At 38.1% G+C, this 23,611-nt stretch overlaps 1 protein-coding gene and 1 long non-coding RNA gene across 4 annotated transcripts in view; one reads left to right on the top strand and one right to left on the bottom strand.

Moving 5' to 3' along the window:
* Positions 1 to 23,487, bottom strand: part of TAPT1 (transmembrane anterior posterior transformation 1) — a 51,441-nt gene extending 27,954 nt beyond the window's left edge. Inside the window, exons 1-4 of one of the 3 annotated variants that reach the window (XM_064449179.1) lie at positions 23,073 to 23,487; positions 18,291 to 18,421; positions 13,123 to 13,241; positions 407 to 569 (exon numbers count right to left, since the gene is read on the bottom strand). In XM_064449179.1, the coding sequence (XP_064305249.1) occupies positions 407 to 569; positions 13,123 to 13,241; positions 18,291 to 18,421; positions 23,073 to 23,382 (723 nt within the window). In that variant the 5' untranslated portion in view covers positions 23,383 to 23,487. Of the gene's footprint in view, positions 1 to 406; positions 570 to 8,331; positions 8,356 to 9,018; positions 9,086 to 13,122; positions 13,242 to 18,290; positions 18,422 to 22,887; positions 22,982 to 23,072 lie in introns of those variants that run through there. The other 2 variants (XM_064449180.1, XM_064449181.1) reach the window with 2 other exon arrangements.
* The window catches only part of LOC135313041 (uncharacterized), a 126,065-nt gene continuing 124,765 nt past the window's right edge, over positions 22,312 to 23,611 (top strand). Inside the window, exon 1 of the long non-coding RNA XR_010372606.1 lies at positions 22,312 to 22,668. This is a non-coding gene — a long non-coding RNA (uncharacterized LOC135313041). The remainder of the gene's footprint in view (positions 22,669 to 23,611) is intronic.

A 23,611-nucleotide genomic window follows, 5' to 3' on the forward strand; every position in this document is an offset into this window, starting at 1 on the left:
TAGTTCCATAATGAAGAACTAAAAACCAAATTCTACCATCTTCCTACTCTGCTCTCTCTTAGGATCTTATCACTACTTCAAATCAATAGTTTCTACTTTTCTCAGTGAGTTCAAAGCCTTATTCATTCTATTTCTTGCATTTCAGTTTAAGACTTCTATTTCCAGTTCTCAATTTTCATTCAACTAAACTGATCAATAAGCTCCAGGAACTAGGCAGTATGAAACAGTATCTACCAACTTATTTTTAACTTAGTCTGTTTCACTGCATCTAGGCTTCTTATCCCAGGTGTGTCCACATTTGTGAGAATACAAGATATGCCATATTGTAAGCACAAATACTGTAATAGAACAATATTTTAGATAGTCTGAAAAAGCATGCTTGATATTCTGATGCCAAAATTCTTACCTCAAGCATGTTATAGATGATGTAGAGCTTTATGACAGACTGTCCTCTTATCAGATGATACATCATAGAGTAGTCAACATAGTGCATCATGAAGTAGCAGAGGACCAATATAACTCCCTTGAGAATGTCACATACCTGAGCAGGCTGTAGCAAACGTCTATCACTGAAATACAAAGGGCAAAGAGTTCCACTAAATGTCATATAACCACAAAATACAACTCTTACCAAGTCAATAGGAATCTACAGAAGCTGTTAATCAAGGATATATTTTAATGTAGTTTATTACTGCCCCTCACTCCAACACATAAGGAACACAATGACTGTGATTCACATTCATAGTTCACACTCCTGAACAATATTGCATTCTCTTACCTGCCACAACCATTTAGTTAAAATACTGTATTTGTTGGGTAAGAGCTCTCACTTGTTAAGAACCTTCCACATGCATGTCCTCAGTTTTAAATTTACCTTCCCTCTTCCAGCCAATTTTACTGATCATTCTGACTTCTTCAGTTACAGAAATTTTATCTGCTATAACCAAAAGAAATAAAGCAGTCATCTTCAATTTCAGTATAATGAACCAGCTGCTGAAGAGCAGGTTCTAAACACAGTTCCTGTATCTTCTTTTAGCTCTAAGCTCTCCAGAAGTAAATGCAGACAATGTGACATCAGAGCTCGAGGTCCACCTTGAACCAATGCAGAAATTTTCTATCTATAGTCCCACAAGTAACTCAGAACACTAAATGAATCATTACAATTTCATCCAATAAGCTAAATCTACAGGAAGAAAATAGCTTTACCTCAAATGCTACAATAGCAGCCATAAGTATCATGAAATTGCAAGGCAGTATTTACTTGTCTATTTACTTAGTTTAGTATTAATACGATGCAAAGTAATTTAAAAGCCTTCAAATTAAATCAAAAGGTTAACTGATAACTGTCAAAAATTAAGAAATAATTTCTATGGCATGTATTTATTTTTCATATACACTGAAAGGCTTTTGCAGAAGTTAATGTTTCACAAAAGTTGGAACCAAACAGCAGAATGCAAGTTATGAATTTTCATTTTCTGTGTTCTTAAATCACTAGGTTATCCATCTATTAGACAATGCTCCCATAAACTGATAACATGTTTAGAAAAAAATTAAAGTAAGTTGCTAAAAATTCATGCTGTATTTAAAAAACATCTGAACAGCTACTTATGACCTCTGTGAGTCAAGGCATTCTACAGACCCTGCAGGCGAGTCAAAAATCCCAGCTACCTGATTCATTCTATTTAAATGAGCCAGAGTGTTATACTTCAGGTTTCTTTATTGTCTTCCATTCAAAATAAAAAAAAGCCCCGAAGACAGCATTCATGCCTTGAAACACCCACGGAACCACACAGTGTCATTCTACAATGGACAAATAGATCACACTCATTCTAGGAGCGTAAGCAAGAAAGTTTCCAGAACTCTCAGATTTATAGTATTACACTTTGAACAAAGAAAAGATGCTCCTTTTGTTATATACTTTTTCCTGCATAATCTGTATTAAAATTCATTATATTCTGAATAATAGAATTCAACCTGGTCCAGCACACAAGAACTGCTTAGAGTGGTTTTCTCATCCTAAGACATTTTCTTGCTCAGAAGTCATCCAGTAACGGTAACCATGCCACATTTTAATTCAGACTAATTCCTTGACAAAAAGCCTCAGTGAATTTTCTTCCTCCCCCCATCCCCCCGCAATTGAATTTTAACCGAAAACACCATTTTAAAAACAAAGAAAACTGAAAGTATCCATTTTCCAGCACATCCAACATTTGCCTGCTGCTTAAGGAACCTATGACTATGCCCTTGCATAACACACAAAAAAAATGCACCCTCTCCAACCCGCAAAATTACATTTATAAAGTTTATTGCCCTATTTAACTACATGTGACTTAAATGATTATACTTATTTAAAGATATTAACATACACTGAAACATTTATAGGATTTAAGCAAGCCCAATGATTATGATTGCGACTCATACGCTGAGTAACACAGCAGGTTCCTTTTTCTCAACCCTACTTCAATTTTTGAAGTGTACTCAGACTCACTACAGTACGAGTCCCCCTGCCAACACTCATACTCTGCAATACAGATTGTGATAAAGTTGTAAAGGTATTATTACTCTACAACAGTGATGCCAGGTCTTAGCATTTTAAAATGACAATCAAAATTTGTTACTGAGAAAATTAGCATCTTCATTCTTCCAACCAACACCTACCTCATCATTAGAGAAGCAGTGAGTACCTGGTAGAGAAAACCTGACTAGCAAAAGAAATACCCACTTCAAAAGCCTATATTTTAAAAGTTTGGCAAGGTACCAATTTTTACAATGGCATGGTTTCTTGTTGAAATGCTCTAGTAAGCAGAACCTGTTTAAGAAGTTTCTGAAGCAGTCCAGAAAGATCCTCACAGGAAAATGCTTTGTTATTCACAAATCAATACGGAGTGAAAATCATCCTGTTAAAGGTTTTCTAGCTTACAAACAACATCAAAGATGCTCAACCACCAGTACAGTCACAAGTCGCAGTTATTCTGTACTGTTAACCCTATCACTCCTCTGCTTGTGTTGATTTTGATCGGTATGACTGCACACACTTGAGTAAAACCAACTGAGGAGAAGCCGATGTAAAAGCAGATAGAGTTTGTATTCCCCTGTGATGATTGCTGAGAACAGGCTACACACAATCAACAACACAACTACTCTTCTAAAGGTGGTCTCAACTCTGGAAACTCAGAAGAATAATGCCATATGAAGGTTCATCCAAATTTGCACACAGCGTCCTACACATTGGAAAGATGAAGATATTTTGAGAATGTGCTGGGTACAGAACAAACTGAATATCATGAGGATCCAATTCAAAGGCTTCCCAAAAGGGTCAGATCAACTATACTTGATTGCTGTACCTTACAGGAATTAAGCTTCTGTAGACTATTGTACATTCAAATAATGTTTTTAGAGAATTCTACCTCTCAAAGTGACTTGGATTTAGTTTCTCAGTAGTCTATCTAGAAAAAACTGCGGTAAACACTAAAAATACAGTCTATTAGTGTTCTATTCCAAGTTGCAAAATAAATTCTTGTGCTTCTCATCCACATGAGAAGCAGAGCCAGCAGTAATGCTGTTACAGCTTCTTCAAAACACATCTTTAAAAGAAGTCACAAAAATATCCTCACATTTTCAATTTACTCAGTCTGATGACAGAAGAGCTGTCAGCATCTCTAACTCCTAGTCAGTACAAGGGATTCTTGCAAAGGCTGAGTACAGAAAACTGCTTTCTAGAAAGTGAAGAGAATAAGAAGATCCTGGCAATTAAAATATATTCCAGTGTTCTTTCATTTTACACTAAGACAGACCCCTTCATCTTGATTAGGTAAGTAACCTATGGTCTGCAACTAGTGTGTTTCTGATTGAGAGATTAACCATGACTACTGCATAAATCCACAAATGCACTTTTACTGCAGCAGAATCCTTTTCTGCTCTGGCTAATAGCATTTACAAAAGGATTTTGAGGTGTGGCTCTGCAAATAATATGGGATAGGGATAACTATTTCCTACAAAGACAAGGAAATCAAGTAAATGGATTAAGTCTAATGATTTGTCACCTTTTGGCAAGTACACAGAACTAACTGCAAAGCCTGCAGTTATAAAATGATGTAGTCACTGTTCAGTGAGAACTGAACATTGCTGTTGTAGTATATGATCAGGCTCACACTGGTTCCATCTGTATTTGTCACAAATCATTCCCATCCTTCACATTAAACTGTTTAATATATATAAACACACACTGGCTGATGTGATTTTCTGCCTGTCAAAAAAAGTCTGTCTTAGCCCACTCATTACACACATTGCATTTCCTGCATTCATTTTTTCTCAATATATGTGTTTCTACTTATTGTCTCCAATAACTACACGGGACCAAAACTGGAAAGTACTGTCAGAGTGATCTTGAGCATTAATCAATCAGACCTTGTCATTAATAGCACATACAGATTTACAATACTGTATTCATCCGCACCATGAGTACTGCAGAAACTCAAAAAAACAACCAAACAAAAAAGCTGGTATTGGCCAACCTATGACAAGTATGCAATGGTCAAGGAAGAAACAAGAAATACATAGCATAGTGCTGATTTAATATCTCATTCAAAAGTAGGAAGCCAAGAGGTAAGAACTAGACAATACTGAGCTACTGTATGACTCCAGAAATCACTGAACAGAGATACAAGAAGCTGGAACAGCTTAGCTCATTTCAAAAGACACTAGATGTTTTTACAGTTGTGCATGAAATGTGACAGAATACAGAGGGAAAGGTTTCACATGAAAATTAGTTATGGGTGTTTTTTCTCATGAGTGAGAAAAGGAGAACAATAAATCTTATTTTATATTTAATCATTCTGGTTACAAAACAGCAAGCAGTAGAATCTTTCTATAGAAATCAGATGGTCTTTTCCTTCAAAGCTATCCCAGACATACAGCAATGCTGCAGAAGTGAATTAAATATTAACGCTTTCCCAGCTTTAGTGAACTCCACTCTTACAAGACAGCCTTTGTCCCAGCCGCAGTCTCTTTAACATCCTACTGGATTCCACAAATAATGTTATGTAAATAGTTTCACAATTTGGCTGATTATACAGGTGAATAATATCAATTACAACTTTCACATCTCATAAACCAGTAAATATGCAGATTCAGGGCATTTGGACTGTCCTTCAAATGCACCCTATTAAGATACATCTTTTCTGTCTTTTCACTTAACTATTTTCTACCATTATTCCATTATTACTTCTAACAATTTTTTCTGGAAGTCCTGCTCTCCGAGATGCTCTTTACAGAATTTTACAAGTCGTTTCATTATGCTGAGCCTTGAATTCCCACATTTAGCTGCACAGACTAGGCTACCAAGGAATCAGATTTTTAAATGAAACTTCTTCAAACACCAAAGTGCTTTAATACTAAAGAGTAAAGCTTATCCATTCTTTCTATTATCCACTATGTAAAATCTTGTATTGCTTTACTATTACTACTGCTAGATCCACTGAGCTCTTTAAACATGAGATGATCCTTCAGTCTGCGCGAATTCAGAGCGAAAATCCAAATGTTCCTGCACAGATAAACTCTCACTGTAACACTAAGTAGCAAATTAAGACAACACAGAAAAAACACATGCAGGGACTCAACATTCTACAGCACGTACTTAACACGATGTTCAAACTCCTCAGCCTTTGGGTACATTTACCATTATGTCTACTAATTGACAGAAAATCTCCACCGAAACAAGCTCTTATAACTCCAAATAATGTAATTATACAAACACATGCTTAAGGGACTATACAAGTTTATTATTCATTTTAATATAGGAAAGTGACAAAACTGACATGCAAGCCTTACCTCCCTATTCCATGACAGCATGCTTTATGGTTGGGTTTTGTTTGGGTTGTTTTGTGGTTGGGGTTTTTTTTGCCTTTTTTAGTTTGTTTTTAAACAAAGGAGAGGCATGCCAAGCTCGATGCTTATCACTCAGTATTTGGGCAGTTGAAAGTGAAACTATGGCAAAATTTATACTGTGTGCTGACTGACATCAACCAAGAACTAGGAATTCAGAAAACTGGTCTCTTACAGAAAAAAAAGTACTTTTTCAACGCAATTCATTAGCTCAAGGTTTAATACACATTCTTCAAACTTTCTAGTTTATGGTTTGTCCACCTTGAGACACATTTAGAAACTATGAATCCAAATCTTTCCTGTTTAGAAAACCACCAGATCCTGTGTATGCCCTCCTGCTTTAGAAGGCTAAAACCAAGCAACTTCCTTTATAAACTCCAAAGGCCATGAACCACATTTCATACAGTAATAAGAGTTCTGTCTCCATCTACTGGTTGAAAACCATCAGGTTCAATAGTTCATAACCACACAAATGGTCATACTACCAATATATGATGCTTGTTTCAACTGAACAGCAAATTGGATTTCACAGTATTTTTCCTTTAAGTTATTAAAGTAGTAAAACACTCAAGGCTTTCAGCGTATTGGCATCTACCCCACCAATGCCTTTTTGGTCCAACAGCTGTACAATTAAAGTTACTTAGCATTATGTAGAACATTATTAAAAATAAATCAGTTTACTGATATTTGGCTTTAGTATGTTAGAAATCACAAGTAGGTAACGCACAAGTTTGCTTAAGTGACTGACTTCTGAAAAAAAACGAAGACTGGGCGTTAAATGTTTTAATAAGTCTTACTTATTAAATTCAAAGTGGTTAACCATTTTGAACATAAAGTGCAGCCCAGGACAAACAGGAATTTGTTCTTACTGCAGAAAAGTCTAAAAATCTCACTACAGTTGTCTATGGCATGCTTTTCAGCAACTGTCACTGCACAATGAACAATGTTTTCACTATATTGTACACAAAGTAATCTGTAGACAAGTACATTTGTCCGAGTACTTCATTACTTTAGCATCCAATGCATAAGCACTCTGCATATATTATTTTAAACTAAACTCTGCACAGACTGCCATATGCTATCACACAACTTATTTTTGCCTTTCAGATGTTCCTCAAATCTTCACTGGTCTGATTAAATAAATACAGTTCTCCACTCACCTTGTAGAGTTGTTTAGTTTTCAGCTGTTGGTTTTGTGGGTTTGGGTTTGTTTGGGGTTTTGTTGTTGCTTGGTTTTTTTTGTTGTTGGATTTGTCTGGTTTTTTAAACCAGCAGTAATTCAATAAATTTTCTTTGTTTAATTTTACAGTTTAAAGATGTCCAACAGGATGACTGCATTTTCAATTGATTTCTTTAGTACAGTCTCATTCCAATAATTCAGATTACTCTAACAATTGCTCCTTCCTAGTCAGCACAGACAGAATTTCAAATACTGATGTCACAGGTACAGTAATTTAAAGATAGGAATACACTATCATTGCAATAATGCCTTAGATGGATATTTTAACTTTAATAAAATAATGAACATAACCATCTGCATACATATACATAGATAAACTCTTAAGATAACAGTAGTATTTCTATAAATGTTATTGTACTTTACACTATTAAACCTTTTCATTTATATAGGTTTACTGTTTGGCTAATAATGCACTTAAGAAGTGAACAAGTATTGTACAGCAAACCTTTTCTAACTGTATTATTTATTCAATATTAATGCTTTGAAAAAGTTAGACACCAATGAGGTTTATATTAATTAAAAAAGTATTTCAGTTATTGAAATGGTGGTCTAGTTATTGTTTAGATATCTCTTCTTTCTCCATTTTTACATCACAGACTTGTATGAAAACTGAACTGTGGGATTTTGTTTTACATGTAGATATTTAGTCTTGATCGAAGTCTTAACCCTTCAATGCATCCTTCATTAATGAACTGTGGTATAGTAAGTTTCTAATCTTATATAAAGCATTAACAACAATGATCAGATTAACGCAGAAAGGGATGTTTTCCTGTTAGCATACTAAGCAAAGATGTCAGGGAAAACAAAACCCAAGCAAGTTTGTCTGAAGGGCATGCTTGCCCATATAGCTACATGCTAAGAATTTTCAAAATGCAATAAGTGACCTATTGGAAATATTTTCCTGCAATTATGCTCAAGTTTGGAATCGAGTTTGGCTTCAGGAAGAAAAGCTATTCTGATCAAATCTAACATCCAGTTTGAGACTTTAAAAAGAGATACAGTTTACAGTATGCAGACTTTACTGTTGCAAACCTGTGAGATATACAGAATACGCACTGATAAAAATATGTCCCAAATGAACAATTCTAAGCTATGGAGAGCTGAGTTTGCCAAGGTTACATGGCCTTCCATTTCTCAGAAGAAAAAAAAAAGCCTCTACATGCACACAACACAGCACGAGACCATGCTAAGAATGAAACAAAACCAACCTTGCTGTTAGGCCCCGATGACAGCTGTCTCAAAATAAATAAAAAAGGTTTCAAATAAGTGACAACTAGAATTAGCTTTCATTAAGCTTTTACTTTTTTAATAACAGAAACAACTATAACTGAGTTCAGTAAATGAACATATGCTAAATGCTGTATTTTATTAAGTTGAAAATCAACTTCAAGTCTACTACTAAGATACCTGGCAATGAACTTTCAGAACTCCCCAAAATTTACATTAAACATTGCAAAAAAAATGCTCGAAGTACACAAGAAAACAGCTATGAACCTGACTGAAGTGCTACTTAGAATAAACACACAAAAAAAAAACCTTAAGGCACTATAAACTAAGTACAGCAGGGGCTAGAGTTTTTCCAAGATATACTATTTTAAATTGGGCTGAACTAGTCCACAGGTACTCTATATAAAAAAAAATGTTTTAAATCTATTAAGATCACAACCTACTTCTACAATGATGTAGAGTTACATATGAAAATATACCTACCATAAACAGCACTGAATCAATTTCATGTGTTGGTTATCAAAACTAAGTGCTGGTCTCTCCTTTGAGGTATGTTTGTTAATTTAGCTATACTATTAATTTGTAATCAGTCTTTTTACTGATTACATGTGGATATGTGGATTTGGCTGACAGCATAGAAGGAAAAAGAAAAATCAGGATTTACTCACCAAGGAGGAATCCCTGTGACACCACATTCCATCCTATAAAGGAAGTGAAAGTGCTCTTCCCTTCGGTCTGATTTACAAGAAAGAAAGAAAGAGAAGGTTGTAATGTTGCTACACTATGCACTGTTATGGAAAGGAGAAAGGAGTACTTGATCTGAGAGTTTACTACAGAAAATACTGAATGCACCTGCCTTTTTTTGGTTGATACAAAGCTACACGTTTTGGTGGACAGGTGCACTATTTTCTCAATGAATTTAAATACATAAACTTCCTGTTGTCTGGTTAACAGTTATAGCTCCTAGCAAAAAAATAAGCTTGGGAATAAGTGTACAACAGAGGTTCAAATTTATTTAATAACCTGATAATATGAACAAAGAAATAATGTCCATAATAAGAACACCAGTATGTATGTATGGGCTTTTTTCCTGAGATGCTTTCTTCCTACAGTTTCTTTCTTGAAGGAATGCTGTTGTATTTATTTCCTACTGAGAAGTGTGAATCTGATTTCACAGGAGGGCAATGGGAATTTTAAGAGGTACATATAATATGACTGAAGTTAATTACATTATTGCTGACAGGACCTAAATTAACTTATTTCAGGGAGAAGAGAGCAGAGTAAAAAACCCACAGAACACATATGTAATCTGTATCTGTTTCCACACAGAAAATATTTAAAGATTTCATCAATCAATCTTCATATATAAGAAGATTCATAATCTACTTCTGTATTTTCTTAGGAAAGCTAAAATTTTGGAGGAAAAAAGTCTCACTTTCCATAACAAGTCCTTACTTTCTTTGTGGACAAGCTGTGGAATGCCTTTAATTGTTATTAAACTGGGAGTCCCAGAGTTTCATTAACATACGATCTTGGCTTTCATATCATGGTGTTTTTCAAGTAATAGCTCAGAAAAGCATTTCCACATTCCCAAAAAAGCTTTTACTGGTGTGCAATAATTTTCAAGAAAAACAAAAAGTCAGCTCTATAAGTGTGTTTCAAAACCAGCAGAGATATTAATCTGCCCAGAATCTCTGGGTCTGAGGTGTTAATTAAAAAAAGGTGTCCGAATTGTAAATTAAAAAAAGGTGTCCGAATTGTAAAAGGAAACCATACCTTTCAACCACAGGTAGAGTTAGTTTAGGAACCTATCATCAAGAACTGTAATTCTGAAGAGAACTCCACCAGGCCTACTTCTCTCTCTACCTTAGATTCGTTGTTCCAGCTAAGTATGTGCTTTTACATTGTCAAGAAGTATTTTAATAAAATGAGAGTAGTTTATAAGATTCAAAGAGAATAATTTAGGAAACTTCCTTCCATAATTTGGAAGAAAATACAGCAGAGCTGATTTTTTTTTTTGCCATAATTTCAGATTATGTAATTTAATTTTCTCAAGTGTTTGTTAATTTTAAGATCACCCTACTATTTACAGAGTACAGCAGTAATGAAGTTGCACCTGCCAAAATCACCACAATCTGATGATTCAGCCAGTTTGACCAAGCAACTTAACCAGAAGTTTACTTAATGACAGAATTTTGTATTCTTCTGACTGCAGTTTTCGAAGTTTTAGAGTCTCTCTAAAATAGCTATTTTAACAGCAATATAGCTCTGACAAATACCCAGAGCTAAATTTATTCAAAAGAAAGGATCAAGTGATGAGGAATGACAACTTGGCAGTCAAACTGAAGCACTTACACCGTCTAGGCAGAAAAAAGGAAACAAATTTCTAAGATACATTACTTTGTGGTCCCTTTCAGAGCTCTGTAAAAACGGAATATTAAAACATGTGGGAGAGGCTATAAAGCCCTCCCCCAACATTTAAGCACTGCACACAATACCATTGACAGGAATTAGCCCATTTTACGTAGGCTGTGATTTTATTGTTTTGAAGAAATGAAGGGTAATATAAGCTTTTCTACACAGAAAAGAGCAGAGAGTTATGAGGAAATAAATGAACTGAAGAGCAGAACACTCACTGCTCAATCACTTCACTGATATGTTGAGAAAAAGTCAAGATGAAGGGAGGAGCACTTTTATTTACTACACAGAATGGAATATGATGTGGCAGGTTCAAGTAACTAGTCACGTCTCTCAACACATACTTGACATTTGTGAGGAGCAAGCTAAAAGATAAACAGCCACCTGCTTTGTACCTTTTATAATTACAGATGTTTCACCAATTGAACTCTGTTTTGTCACAATCACATAAAAATATATTTCCTGAGCTAGAAGAAAACCCCAAATATTTTTTGGCATAACAAATCAAATCAGCATAACTAGAAAACCAAGATAAATCTCCAAAAGCAAAGCATAGGCTCTGTTTGTTTGGAAATAAGAATCATTATATCTGAAAGAGTTCCATTACATGCTATAAACATGAATTGTGAACCATTCAATAAAAAGCCACCAATTTTAAAACATCAATGAATTAGACAAAGCCTCGAGTAGTGATCAAGTGAAGAGATTCTAGGGAAATTAATTCCACAACCATTTGAGGAAACTGTGACAAAAGAAACTGCTTCAGGAGTTATTACAAAAACAAAGCCTCTTCACTCAAGATCTCACTTTCACTGCATCTTACCTGGTAACACTGTAAAGTTAACATAGTCAAGTTGAATAGATTAAACTGGATTCTATCCTTACACACTAAAAATACTGTCATGTAAGCAGACTAAGTTTTAACATTGCAGGTGTGTGTACATATATACACACATGTGAGTGTGTATGGTATTTTCAATGTTGCTTTCTTCAGTACATTGAACAAAAACCCAAAACCAGCAAATGGTCTCAAATTTTCATCATAATTTCAGAAGAGCAAAAAACTTGTTTGTCAAAACAAAATCCAAGTTTATAAACAAGGAAGAACACTTTTTAAATAGAAAAAAGTAGTAAGATCCAAATGATAGATTAAAATCCATTACGTTAACCTGAATTTTAATATTTTTGCAATAGCACCCATACAGATATTTGCAAATAGGCACAGAATTTGACTTGTCATCAGGTTAAGACTAAATAGCTGTCATATTTTTTATAAAGCAAGGAAAATCTTTTAACATAATTAAAGTCTGCGGTTCAGTTTAAAATTAACAGCACAATAAAATATTAAAGGCTGCCACCTAGTGTCTATGTTAAGCATCACTCCAGTATAAACATTCAGTTTAAGGCTATAATCTAACACAACTGGACGAGCATTTGCTCTAATCAGAACATATATTCTAAACTGTACATCTAAAAGCACTCTACATATAAAAGACTATTAATAATGCAAATGCAAGAAACTCAAATTTAAAAAATTAAAACAGCTACCATAAATTAAATTAAAGTTTGGGGAAATCCAGAATGAAAACCCTGAGGTCCTTATTTATTCGAGGAAAAATTACAACATCAATACAAATACTCCTTTTCTTTTAGGCCACATTTAAGGTTTACATGATCAGCTTTACCATGAGGTAGCAACTTTTACCAAAGAATTAATTCTATCCAGTTTTTGATGCCTATGCCAGACAGGCAAACCAAAATTCCTATGTATTAGCAACTTCTTCTTAGTATTGTTCTGAACAAAAAAGCAAAAGGTTAAGATCTAAAATTTCTTAATATTATTCCGATTAGTTAGTCCTGTGTAGGTACTAATATTTTTTGAAGGAAATAAAGTAATACATTTTATACATGGATCATTTGGGCAAACTTTTGTTGTAAAAAACCAAACTTTTGTTTCAAGATCAAAGAGTCTGTCAAAAGACATGAGCCAAGTCATTAACTCAAGTCTAAGAATCTTAAAGCACTGTTCAAATAGATGTTAGTTAAAAGAACAAAACTACAGGGTAAGGTTACATCTCTGTCCTTTACTAACCTGAATATGCCTAAGTGGTGCTGTTACCAAACTGTTGTGTCTGAAGGAAACAATGATGACAGTTAGTGACTGGTGGCAAAGCTTAAAGACCCGTTCCCCCCCCCCCTTTTCCTGTGGCTAGTTTAGACCAAAACTTCTGTTTTACAGTGGGAAAAGTCATTAGTAGTTCCAATGGCACTGAAAAGACCATAAAATTAAGCACAAACATAAATAGAGAAATATTACTTAAGGGTATCAACACCTTTCTCTTGAATCAACTTACCGTAAGCCATAGCAAGGCAAAGTGATGAACCGGAACATTGCCAGAAAAACTCTCAAAGGAAGCAGGGTGAATACATACAGAAAAGCATCCAGGCACAAAAAGATTCCAAAAAACATCAGCTAAATTACAAAAATAAAACAGAAGTATGTTAGTAGTTTATAATGAATTATATTATGAAAAATATATTTACATAAGACTAACCAAATAAGCACAATACTCTCACTTGTTCAATCAGCTGAATTCTATGAAAAATAACATGCTATGCACTTGGAAGACTATTACACAAAAATTCTGCACCACAAGGTCCAAGCAGCAAGGCTTCTGCAGACTTCCATGGCTCGCCAAACTCGGTCTTTATTGACTAAAGGAATTGTACTTGGATATAACTGTAGTTCATTTTCCAATAGTGACTTCCCTCTAAGGTTACAGAAGTTAACGTTTCTAACCTCAGAAAAAAATGTAGAGCTGTGTGTACATGTGTCCATCCATTTTCTGCCTATACCCTTTTTAATATGCTTTTTTTCCCCAGATTTTTTTTAACCTTGGTTTTCTATTGCACAACTAATTATAGCTGTGGTAGCTCTTCAGAGAATACCCACCTTTTTCATATGAAGACGACTATAAAATATGAAGAAGTAAACTTCCAGTTGCCGTTTAAATGCTTTATCCTTAATTTACAGAAACAGTTGAAGCCATTTCATTATAGACACAAGCCAAGCAACTCTATGATAATTAAACTAGACTTAAACTCTACAATTAGAAACCTCTTATACACCAGACTCTCCCCACATGACATTCCTCCTTTATCTGCTCTCCAAATGTATCTAAGATTTAGAATGAGACTCTAGGTATATGCTTTTATGCCTCTGTCAGATCAGACACTAGTGATTTTTCCTGCAAGGAAGATCATGTAAAAAGGCAAGCTTAACTGGCTACACAACTAAGACTAGCAACATCTAAGCAGGCCTAGACATCCATGACATATGCATTTAGATGCGAAAGTTGTATGTATTGCTGATGGGAAAGGAAGACACTGGCTAGGGAGTGGGAGTAAACCAAAGCACAAGTAAATGATCATTGTAAAGCCTCCCACAATCTCTTTGCCTATCAAAACAGCTTCTTTGTCAGCTTGTGCAACAGCCAGGTCAATGTCCAATGAGATAATGTCACTGATATGTATATTTCTCCCACTCTTACTCCTCATGCATCCTTGTAACTTTGAAAGCAATCCTACAGATTGTTTTCCTGCCTATAGTAAACTACCTGCAAGCCACATAAGATCACTGATGCAGCCGTAAGAGCACTGCTATCATCTCTAAGCTCTTGCTTTCCTTTATAACACTATTTTTACCAATTGTGCAGTCTGTATTTCAATACCATCACGACATTAAGCTCTCTTCCCTGATATTCACTCATTCTCATCTTTGTACCATTTTCTCAAATTTCGGCAGAGAGTTATCATTCAAAACTCAGGAGCCGTGCTTACCAATAACAGACACATTTACGCGTTGCATTTTAATATGCCATAAAGTTACATATTTCTTTGCTAACTTGTAAACCAGGTGCCGAATATCCAAGCACCGAGGATGACTAGAGCAGAACACGCCTTTTTTTTTTTTAAAAAAAAAAAAACTCTTTAACCCAAGCTAAATAGATAGATGGCCTGTCGGTTTGCCCCTGTATTCTTTAAGGGCATCTATATAACTAGAAAACAATTCTGCATTTTCTTTTTGATTCATACAGACTTTTTCTCTGCCTGAGCATAAACACATTTTTTCCCATTCTCTAAGCTTACATTAATATTTGCAATTGTTTGATGTCCTCATTTTTCTAATTCTTTACATGTCACTTGCACACTTGGATGCACCCACTGAAATATAAATGGCACTGAACTTTCCACTCATTTCTGTAAACCTTATTTTTGCTGCTACATTCCAGATACTGAGGAGCTAACAGAAAAGCTTATAGAGAGAGCTTTTCCATCATCATACTGGTATTTTAGCAAAAACACACAAAGTTTAATTTTGAGAATGTGAGGTTGTACGAAGCTCACTGCTGTAACCAGCCAGTACCTTTCACTGATACAGGGCAATCCCAAATACAGGCTGGATAGAAAATTAATTGAGAGCAGGCCTGAGGTACAGAACTTAGGGGGCACCAGTTGATGAGAAGTTCAACATGACCCAGAAATATGCTCTTGCAGCCCAGAAAACCAACCCTGTCCTGGGCTGCATCAAAAGCAGTGTGGCCAGCAGGTCGAGGGAGGTGAGTCTCTCCCTCTACTCTGGTGAGACCCCACCTGGAGTAGTGTGCCCAACTCTGGGGGGCCCAAGATAAGGACATGGACCTGTTGGAGTGAGTCCAGAGGAGGGCCACAAAGATGATGCGAGGGCTGGAGCACCTCTCCTATGAAGACAGGCTGAGAGAGTTGGGGTTGTTCAGCCTGGAGAAGAGAAGGTTCTGCAGAAGCCTTACAGCAGCCTCCCAGTACCTGAAGGGGGGCCTACAGGAAAGCTGGAGAGGGACTTTTTACAAGGGCATGTAGTGATAGGACAAGGGGTGACGGCTTTAAACTGAAAGAGGGTAGATTTACATTAGATTATAAGGAAGAAATTCTGCATTATGAGGGCAGTGAGGCACTGGAACAGGTTGCTCAGGGAAGTTGTGGATGTCCCATCCCTGGAAGTGCTGAAGGCCAGGCTGGATGGGGCTTTGAGCAACCTGGTCTAGTGGAAGGTGTCCCCGCCTGTGGCAGGGGGTTAGAACTAAATGATCTTTAAGGTCCCTTCCAACCCAAACCATTCTATGATTCCATGACAAGTGTTCCCTTAAGACAGCAGGAATAGAGACTACCTTTTCATTTAATATAAATAATCCATTACAATTAAGAGCTTCCACTGAAACTGCACAAAAATCTGGAGTGGAAGTAACATTTATATTACAAATTATCTGGCTTCTCTAAATAAAAAAAGCAGTATTCAGAACAACAACAAAAAATACTACCCTTTTAACATCATACCCCACTCTAAAAATATGTATGTGTAGTAAGTGCATGTTAAAGAACATCTCCTAAGATTAGGTTTTGATAAATTTATTCCAGTTTATTCTCACTCTACCTGATTATAATTACTAGTCTGTAATTATACTATTAGGTAGTAAACAATACAGGTCATTGAGGAAATTCTTCTCTTCTTTTCCTAGTGTCTCAGATGCTTTATTTCAATTTAGCAGATTTTTGAATCACACAGTCAAGTGATTCCTGCAATAGGTGATGATCGGAACACTATTTAGTTTGCTTTCTAGGTGCTCATCATCATACCTTTTCAATTTTTTCAACAAGTATGACTCAATTTGATACTGCTAGTATGTATACTAACCTGGACTAAGCCTATGCAAAGAAGTAACAAATTTATTTCGTAATCTCTTTACAGAGATAACTATCACTTAAAATCTATCAGCTTATTATTCAGTTTCATATTCTTTCATATTCAAATTATATACTGAAGTTCGATTTACCATGCAAAACCCATTGATTTCACCACTTACAGCATCAACCTTATTTATAAAAGACTGTTGGCCTTCACTTGTTCTCACACACAAAGTTTTATTGGGAATCTATGTCGATCCTTCAGAATAATTTCTGTGGCTTGGAGATGGCACATAATAGTCTACATAATTACAATGAAGATGATGTAGAACTGCTATATTGTTCAACTGAGACTCTACCCTAACTGGAATATTCTGTTGTAAACTGGATTGGGTAAACAGTGAGGATGTGAAGACACCATGCCTGGAGATATTCAAAGCCCTGTTGGATCCGGTCCTCAGCAACCTGTTGCAGGTGACGCAGATTTAAGCAAGGGCTTGGACTACATAATCTCCAGAGGTCCACCCCAATCTCATCCATGCTGTGATTTTCTGCAGTAACTGGCTGGGAATTTAGTTTTGTAAAATCAGGCCTCATCATGGTCCAAGCATGAATTTAATGATACCAAAGGGGGAACCAGAGTGCTGCTGACAAAGTGTAAACTACTCTCCCTCCCTTCTCCACTGTTCTTTCATCTTTCTACCCCTACTCCAAGCTATACGGCTCCCCTTCTGCCCTTCTGTGTAGGCTCTGGATTCTCAAGAATATCAGCTGAGCAATTCAGCTCACTATCCTAGCAAAGAACAAACAGAGCAAGAAAAGTGAAGCATTCACTATGAAATTATGAGCTGATTTAACCCTTGAGAACAGTCCAACAAGTACTACCGCTCATGCACCACGCAGCATGCATACGGCAGGAGACTGAAGTGGGAGGAACAGTGAAACAAGACTCTTCCTTCAACATAAGTTAAAGTTAGATTGATTTAGCCCTACCGTGAAACTTCTTCCCTAGAGGTTTTGGGAATTTTAGCAATATTACTTTTAATGTTATCATTACATTGCAGCCTAGCTAAACCTTATTACCAATGTTGCCTTACTCCTCATCCATGAGCATATTCCTGCTGCCTCCCAAATCTAACACCCTCTCCTATGGGATTTAAAAATGGATAAGCAAGAATAAAACTCTTCTACATTACAGCACTGGAACTGGCTCACTGCAGGGCCAGAATTCTATCTAAGCTGACATAAAGGAGGCAACAGAAATGCCTCAGGAAGGTCCACAGCACTGGGATAGAGAGGGAAGATGTAGTAAAACAGTGGCAAGAAGCAAAACAGAAGGCTATGAAAATTAAGTCAAAAACCTTAGACAGAAACTTATCCATCACCATATTCTTAACAGACTGAAATCTTCCCACCCTCAAAACACTTTAGACTGAAAACACCTTTAAAACAATTTTTTTTAAAATGTAAAATTACGTTCTACTGTAAGAAGTTTTCTTTTGCTTGACTATTCCTTTAAGGATCAGTGACATCTTTACATTTGAATTAATTTGTCATCATCAATGGACTTGAAAGTTAGTTTTGTCCATCTCTGCTAATAACATCCAAGTGACCATGAGCTGCCAGCAGCAAGCAAGCATAGGCAAGAAAATCCGAAACAAATGTTTTACTGACACTGAAAATTAACCATTATAAATGTTTAAATCTCTTTAGTAGAAGTGTTTGAAAAAAATATTGTTTTAAATAATTTAATACAACAGATTACACCTCTAAATTGACACAAATATAATTAATACTTCACCTTTTCCAGTTCTTTTGGTATCCGCATGCATGTGTATACTCTCTCTCTCCGCTCTGTGTATTTTGCTTCATTGTGTTCCAGGAAGTAACCTCTTGTTAGCTCAGCACTGATGAATCTCAGCAATGAAAGATCTACATTTGGAAACATACATAAGCAGAAGACACTTCAGGCATGACCTCCAAAGAATGAGAAGACTGCTATGCTTTTGTTACTTGCTACATGCTTCGTTTACATCACATCTAACCCAAAAAGTTTCTGTTGACAGTAACCAGAACATCAAATAACTTGGTACAGAAGGAGCTGTATGAGAAGAAAGTCCTATGCTTTCCCATCCCCCCATCGCCTTCTAAGAAACAAAACAAGCTAAAACAATTTTTTTAATCAGACTTCATCCCACTTCTCCAAAACATGACTCAAAGCAGCTACACTGAACACTCTATCCTGAGCGGATCTAATCTGTAACATACTGACAGTCCTCCTAAATTTACTAAGCTCTAGTTTAAACTTTTAAAAAGCTATTTTCTCTCTCAGCAACACTAGCAACTTGTTCTTTATTTTAAAGAACAACTTTCTGTAAGATCAAAACATTCACGGATACATGACCCCTAGTGATTCCGTGCACAAACAGTATAAGCACACTGATCATTGGATGATCGCACAGAAGTCTTTCAAGACTGAAAAGCCTTCAAGCACGTACAGGTCTTCTGCATTTTAATAACTGTAGGTAAACAAGCTGAAGGCTCACTGACCTATGTTTAGTCAACTCATATGGCTTCTAAAAAACAGACTTTGTGCAGAGTAGCCTTGCAAAAGGAAACAAAATATGAAATTATAATTATGAAAATTCAGGCTGTCAGCACAAGGAGGTTGCGCTTAAGCTTCAACATTCACTGACACGGCCTGACTTTACCACATCCTGGTAACATTTCAGAAGTGACAGAACACTATACAGTTCCACATTTTGCCAATTGCCAACTTTATTGGCATTTAAAAATAGAAACTCTCTGTGTTTACACACAATATCCAAAAGATGTAAATCATTATCTAGACAGATAGGTGAAAAGCTATAATGCATTTATCATGACACAAGAACATGCTCACAAATAGTAAATACAAATTTTAGTCAAGGGGAGGGTGGACTCGCACAGTACAGTGCTCCACATTTTTAGGGGGTGGAAGAGGCTGCATAAGACCCCCATACTAAAATAGCCTAGACAACAGCTTTTAAGAGTGAAAGGCAAATATTGATGCTATGTGTGAAGAGTTCACCCAAAACTGTCTGAGATAGTGGCTCCTCAAAATTCATCACACTGAAGTGGTGATGACTTTTAGCTGGAAGAGTAGCCAGAAAATGACAAAGTTTTAAAGCAAGGAAGAAATCAGCCCAAACAGAAGTAAAAAAGAAGAGGCAAGGTGTGCTTATAACCTGCACTGCCTTGGTGGGGGCACGTGTATTGAGTGTGATTAGAACACGTGGGGATTTCAAACAGGCTTTTTGAAGTTTGTGGTGGTGTATTAACATCCTGTGTATGTCTAGAATTGTGATTAATCATGTTGCTAATACTGATCACAGCTATATAATTCACTGACTGTGGTTAATTATGTATTGTTAATAAATCATTTAAATCATTATTTGCTTCAAACTATGTAAACTGAACAGTTTTTCCCTGTATGAGCTTGTTGGGATAGCGATTTTGATGATTTATATGTTACTGCTGCACTTCTAGTAAGGAGGCCAAAGCTACTGTAAGCCCTAAAGGTATTTATTTAAAAACAAACAACAACAAAACCAACATGTAGTTTAATGAGTAGTAAAAAAACTAATATTGACATGTAAAGTTTCAATCAAAGTTCATTCCAGTGAAATAAGGCAATAGTTCATACCACTAAATCATTGTTCAGATCTCTTGTAAGCTTGTTTTCTGGGGTCTTCCTTCATAGCACCAACCCTTTTAACTTTTTTGTTTTGTCCAATTCTTCCTTGTTTAAAAAGTTAAAAGTAAAAAGACATAAACTTAGGTATAAACACACAAATAAACTCTCTATTAAATGCTCAGGTGTATTTTCTTCCACCTTACATAACTGACTTTCTCTAACTTAAAGATAATGCATCTCAAACAACTGAAGTTTCCTGTGAAGTAAATATACGCAGAAGGGCAACCATCATGGAGTACCTTATGGGTCCCTTATGGCTCCCCTCCAACTTGAGATATGCTATGTTTCTAACTAATGATCTATTTGTTCCCCACTCCTTACCTCATACAAACTGGTTCGTAGGCCTACTGTTGCAAACAAGTGATTTTAAGTTTCCTCCACTCCACTAGGGCTAGACTTGCATGCCCTAGATATTAAGAGATAATCACTCCTCATAACTGAGATTGATCAATATACAAGCTCCAGACTGCGACTGCAGAACAATCTGTCCAGTGCCAGGGGATGCACTGAAGCACACAGTCGCTCAGCCAGCTCCTTTCTGAGCACTTACTGCCACCCAGCATCAGCCCTAGTTCTATGCCAGCTGTGAAACAGAGCAGTGGCTGACCCTGCAGGAAAAACAGAGTAAGCAGAATAACAGGAGGAGACACCAAGGCAGAACAGAGTAATAAATCTGAAAATCAGCTTTTTTCTGCTATCAAAGCACCATTTTCTTTTAAAAAAACTAAGTAAACCCTGTAATTCCTACTTCAAATTTCCCTCCAGTCAGAAAGTTTTAGACCGTGGCCTAAGTTTAAACAGTCCAGACAGCATCCTCTTAATGCTTGAAGTATTCTCCTTTATCTCCCCCACCTCAGGACAGAAAAGCACAAGCATTTTCAAAACATAGAAGGCCACTAATTCCTTCAAGGTAAAAAGATAATGATTTACCTAACCTATATTCCAATGCATAGCTACACCAAATGCATAGCCATTCACCAAAAAAGCAGAGGAAAGTCTGTGCAAATGCAGAATGCACTGCACCTCAATAATGTTCTATTGTTATATCATCATAACTTTAATCCTAAATGCAACAGTTCCAGGCACTCACTTCACCAATCCTAAATACACACTTCTTCCATAAACACTCGGCTAAATCTATCAAGATTAAAACAGCACTATATGATTTTTAAAAACCAAGTATTTCCTTCTCCCCTAAACAACTTCCTTTTACAGTACTGGCTCTGCTTTACCACCTTGAAAAACCCTACTTCTATATATACCATTTAACATAGTGCTACCATTAGACCAGTTAGACTTTTTAGTTGCTCAAGAAGCCTGTTCTAACGTTTTCTTGTCCTGAATAGTCTGAAAGCACCAATGATTTTTAAGTATTTTTTAATTTAAAATCAATTACTGCAAGATAGGAAATTCTCCCCCACGTGTAACAATTTTCTTTACTTTTCATAAAGTTATATGTTCAGCTCTCTCGCAGGCACATCAGTATGCATCTCGATCTTTTTTTTTTCACCACAAGGCAATTTGTAATACTTCAATCAAGCCAATTCCTTACAACTATGGAAATTACATTAGTTTCATCAATATCACAGAAGTGCAGCCAATGATGCTGCATGTCCTATGGCATAACAACACGTGTCAGAAATGGACACAGGACCTGCCAAGCTTAGACGGAAAGCACTGAATTGTTAGCAGATTAGTTAAGTTACATCCCAGTTCCTATTTTTTCTTTTTTGTACTCAATAAGACCTGTGGTATCCCATACAAGCCAACACTGAGGCAGAAAATCTTGAAATCTGAACATCGCTTTGAGCACCTTCCAGATTTTCAGCAAGCCACTCAATTAAGAATACGGTGCTAATAAAGATATTTATAACCTTACCAACACGTAATCAAGCCTGCCACACTAAGCAAGAATTTTAGCGAAAAAGGCAGGGCTGTTTTCAAAACTTACTCTGTAGATACCTGAAATAACCACCAGTTCAAGTAAATATAGCTGCGGATTGACAGCAAAGACCGTGACATTTTCCCTTATTTTTCCCTACAAAACCCTCAGTTAGTAAACTACGCTTAGTTTAGAAGGGTTCTAATAACCTGCATACAACCTCGAGGCTCTAGCAGCACCGTTACTTTCAGCAGGAGCGGCAAAGCCGCTGGACCCACCGCTACGGGTGCGTAACACGACGCGTTAAGGCAACGAAGCGCTCCTCGTACTTCGCAGGGCAGCGAAGCGCGCGGGCTCGGGAAGCCCGGGCTGCAGCTCGAGACGCGCTCCGCTCCCGTCAGGGGCCGCCGGTACCAGGCGCAACCACCTCCGTTCCTACTTCAGCGTGTAACAGCGCTTCAACGGACGGCGCCCTCGGTGTTTAACAACCTCCCGCCGACTGCAGCGCGGCAGGGCGCAGGGGCTGCGCTGGCCCCCTCCCTTCCCGAGCACGCTCGCGAGGTAAGCGGGGACACGGTCCGGTCGCGCTGAAGGGCTTTGTTTCACTGACACAGGCGACCCGGCTGAGCGAAGGCGAGGGCAGGGAGGGAGAAGGCGCTCCCCGCCCGGCCGCGCTCCCTCCCCAGGCCCGAGAGGTCCCGCCGCACTTTGGGAAGTCACTCGCCCAAGTTCGCCCGGACGGGCGGCGACGGTGCCCTCAGCCTCACCCCAGGCACCCACCCCGGCCCCGGCTGCGCCGGGAGGAACCGGGGCTGGCGACGCGCCCCGGAGCCGCCGCCTGCCCCGGGCAGCACCGCCGCGGCCGCCCCGCTCTCCCGGGCGACCCAGCCGGGGAGCCCTCACTGCCCTTTGCCCGCCCCTGCCCGCGGGAGGAGGCCGCCCGCCCCGCCGCCGCCGCCCCTCACCCGACAGGCTCCGCTTCTTCTTCCTGCCCCGGTCACTCTCGTAGAAGCCCAGCGTCTCCGTTCGCTGCTGCGCGGACGGCTGCCCCGGGCCGGCGGGAGGCGGCCGCGACTCGCTGCTCCCCCAGAGAGTTTTCGGCTCCCCTCGGCCGCTCTCCTGCTGCTCCGGGGCGCCGCCGCGCCGTCCCTCCCCGCCGCTGCCCGGCGCGGCGGCGTCGGCAACGCCGGCCATGTCCGCCGCCAGCTGCAGCACCAGCTCCGCGCCTGCCGCCCCCGGGCCGCGCGCCGCGCCGCGCCCCTGCCGCTGACTCATCACCGCGCGACAGCGGCGCCGCCCGGCGCGGGGGGCGGGACTGAAGGCGGTGTGCCGCCATCTTGCCACCGTTAACCGTCTCAGTGCCAGCGCTCCCGAACGTCGCCCCCTCAACACCTTACTCTGCACAGCCTCCAAGCTCACTCCGGTTTTATAGGCGCTGCTGGGCGCAAATCGATACGTTTTTGTTAGAGGAGAGACCTAGCGGGCGCTCTGCCGTTGTTGTAGG

Source organism: Phalacrocorax carbo, chromosome 4 (genome assembly GCF_963921805.1).
Source record: "Phalacrocorax carbo chromosome 4, bPhaCar2.1, whole genome shotgun sequence".
NCBI lineage: Eukaryota > Metazoa > Chordata > Aves > Suliformes > Phalacrocoracidae > Phalacrocorax > Phalacrocorax carbo.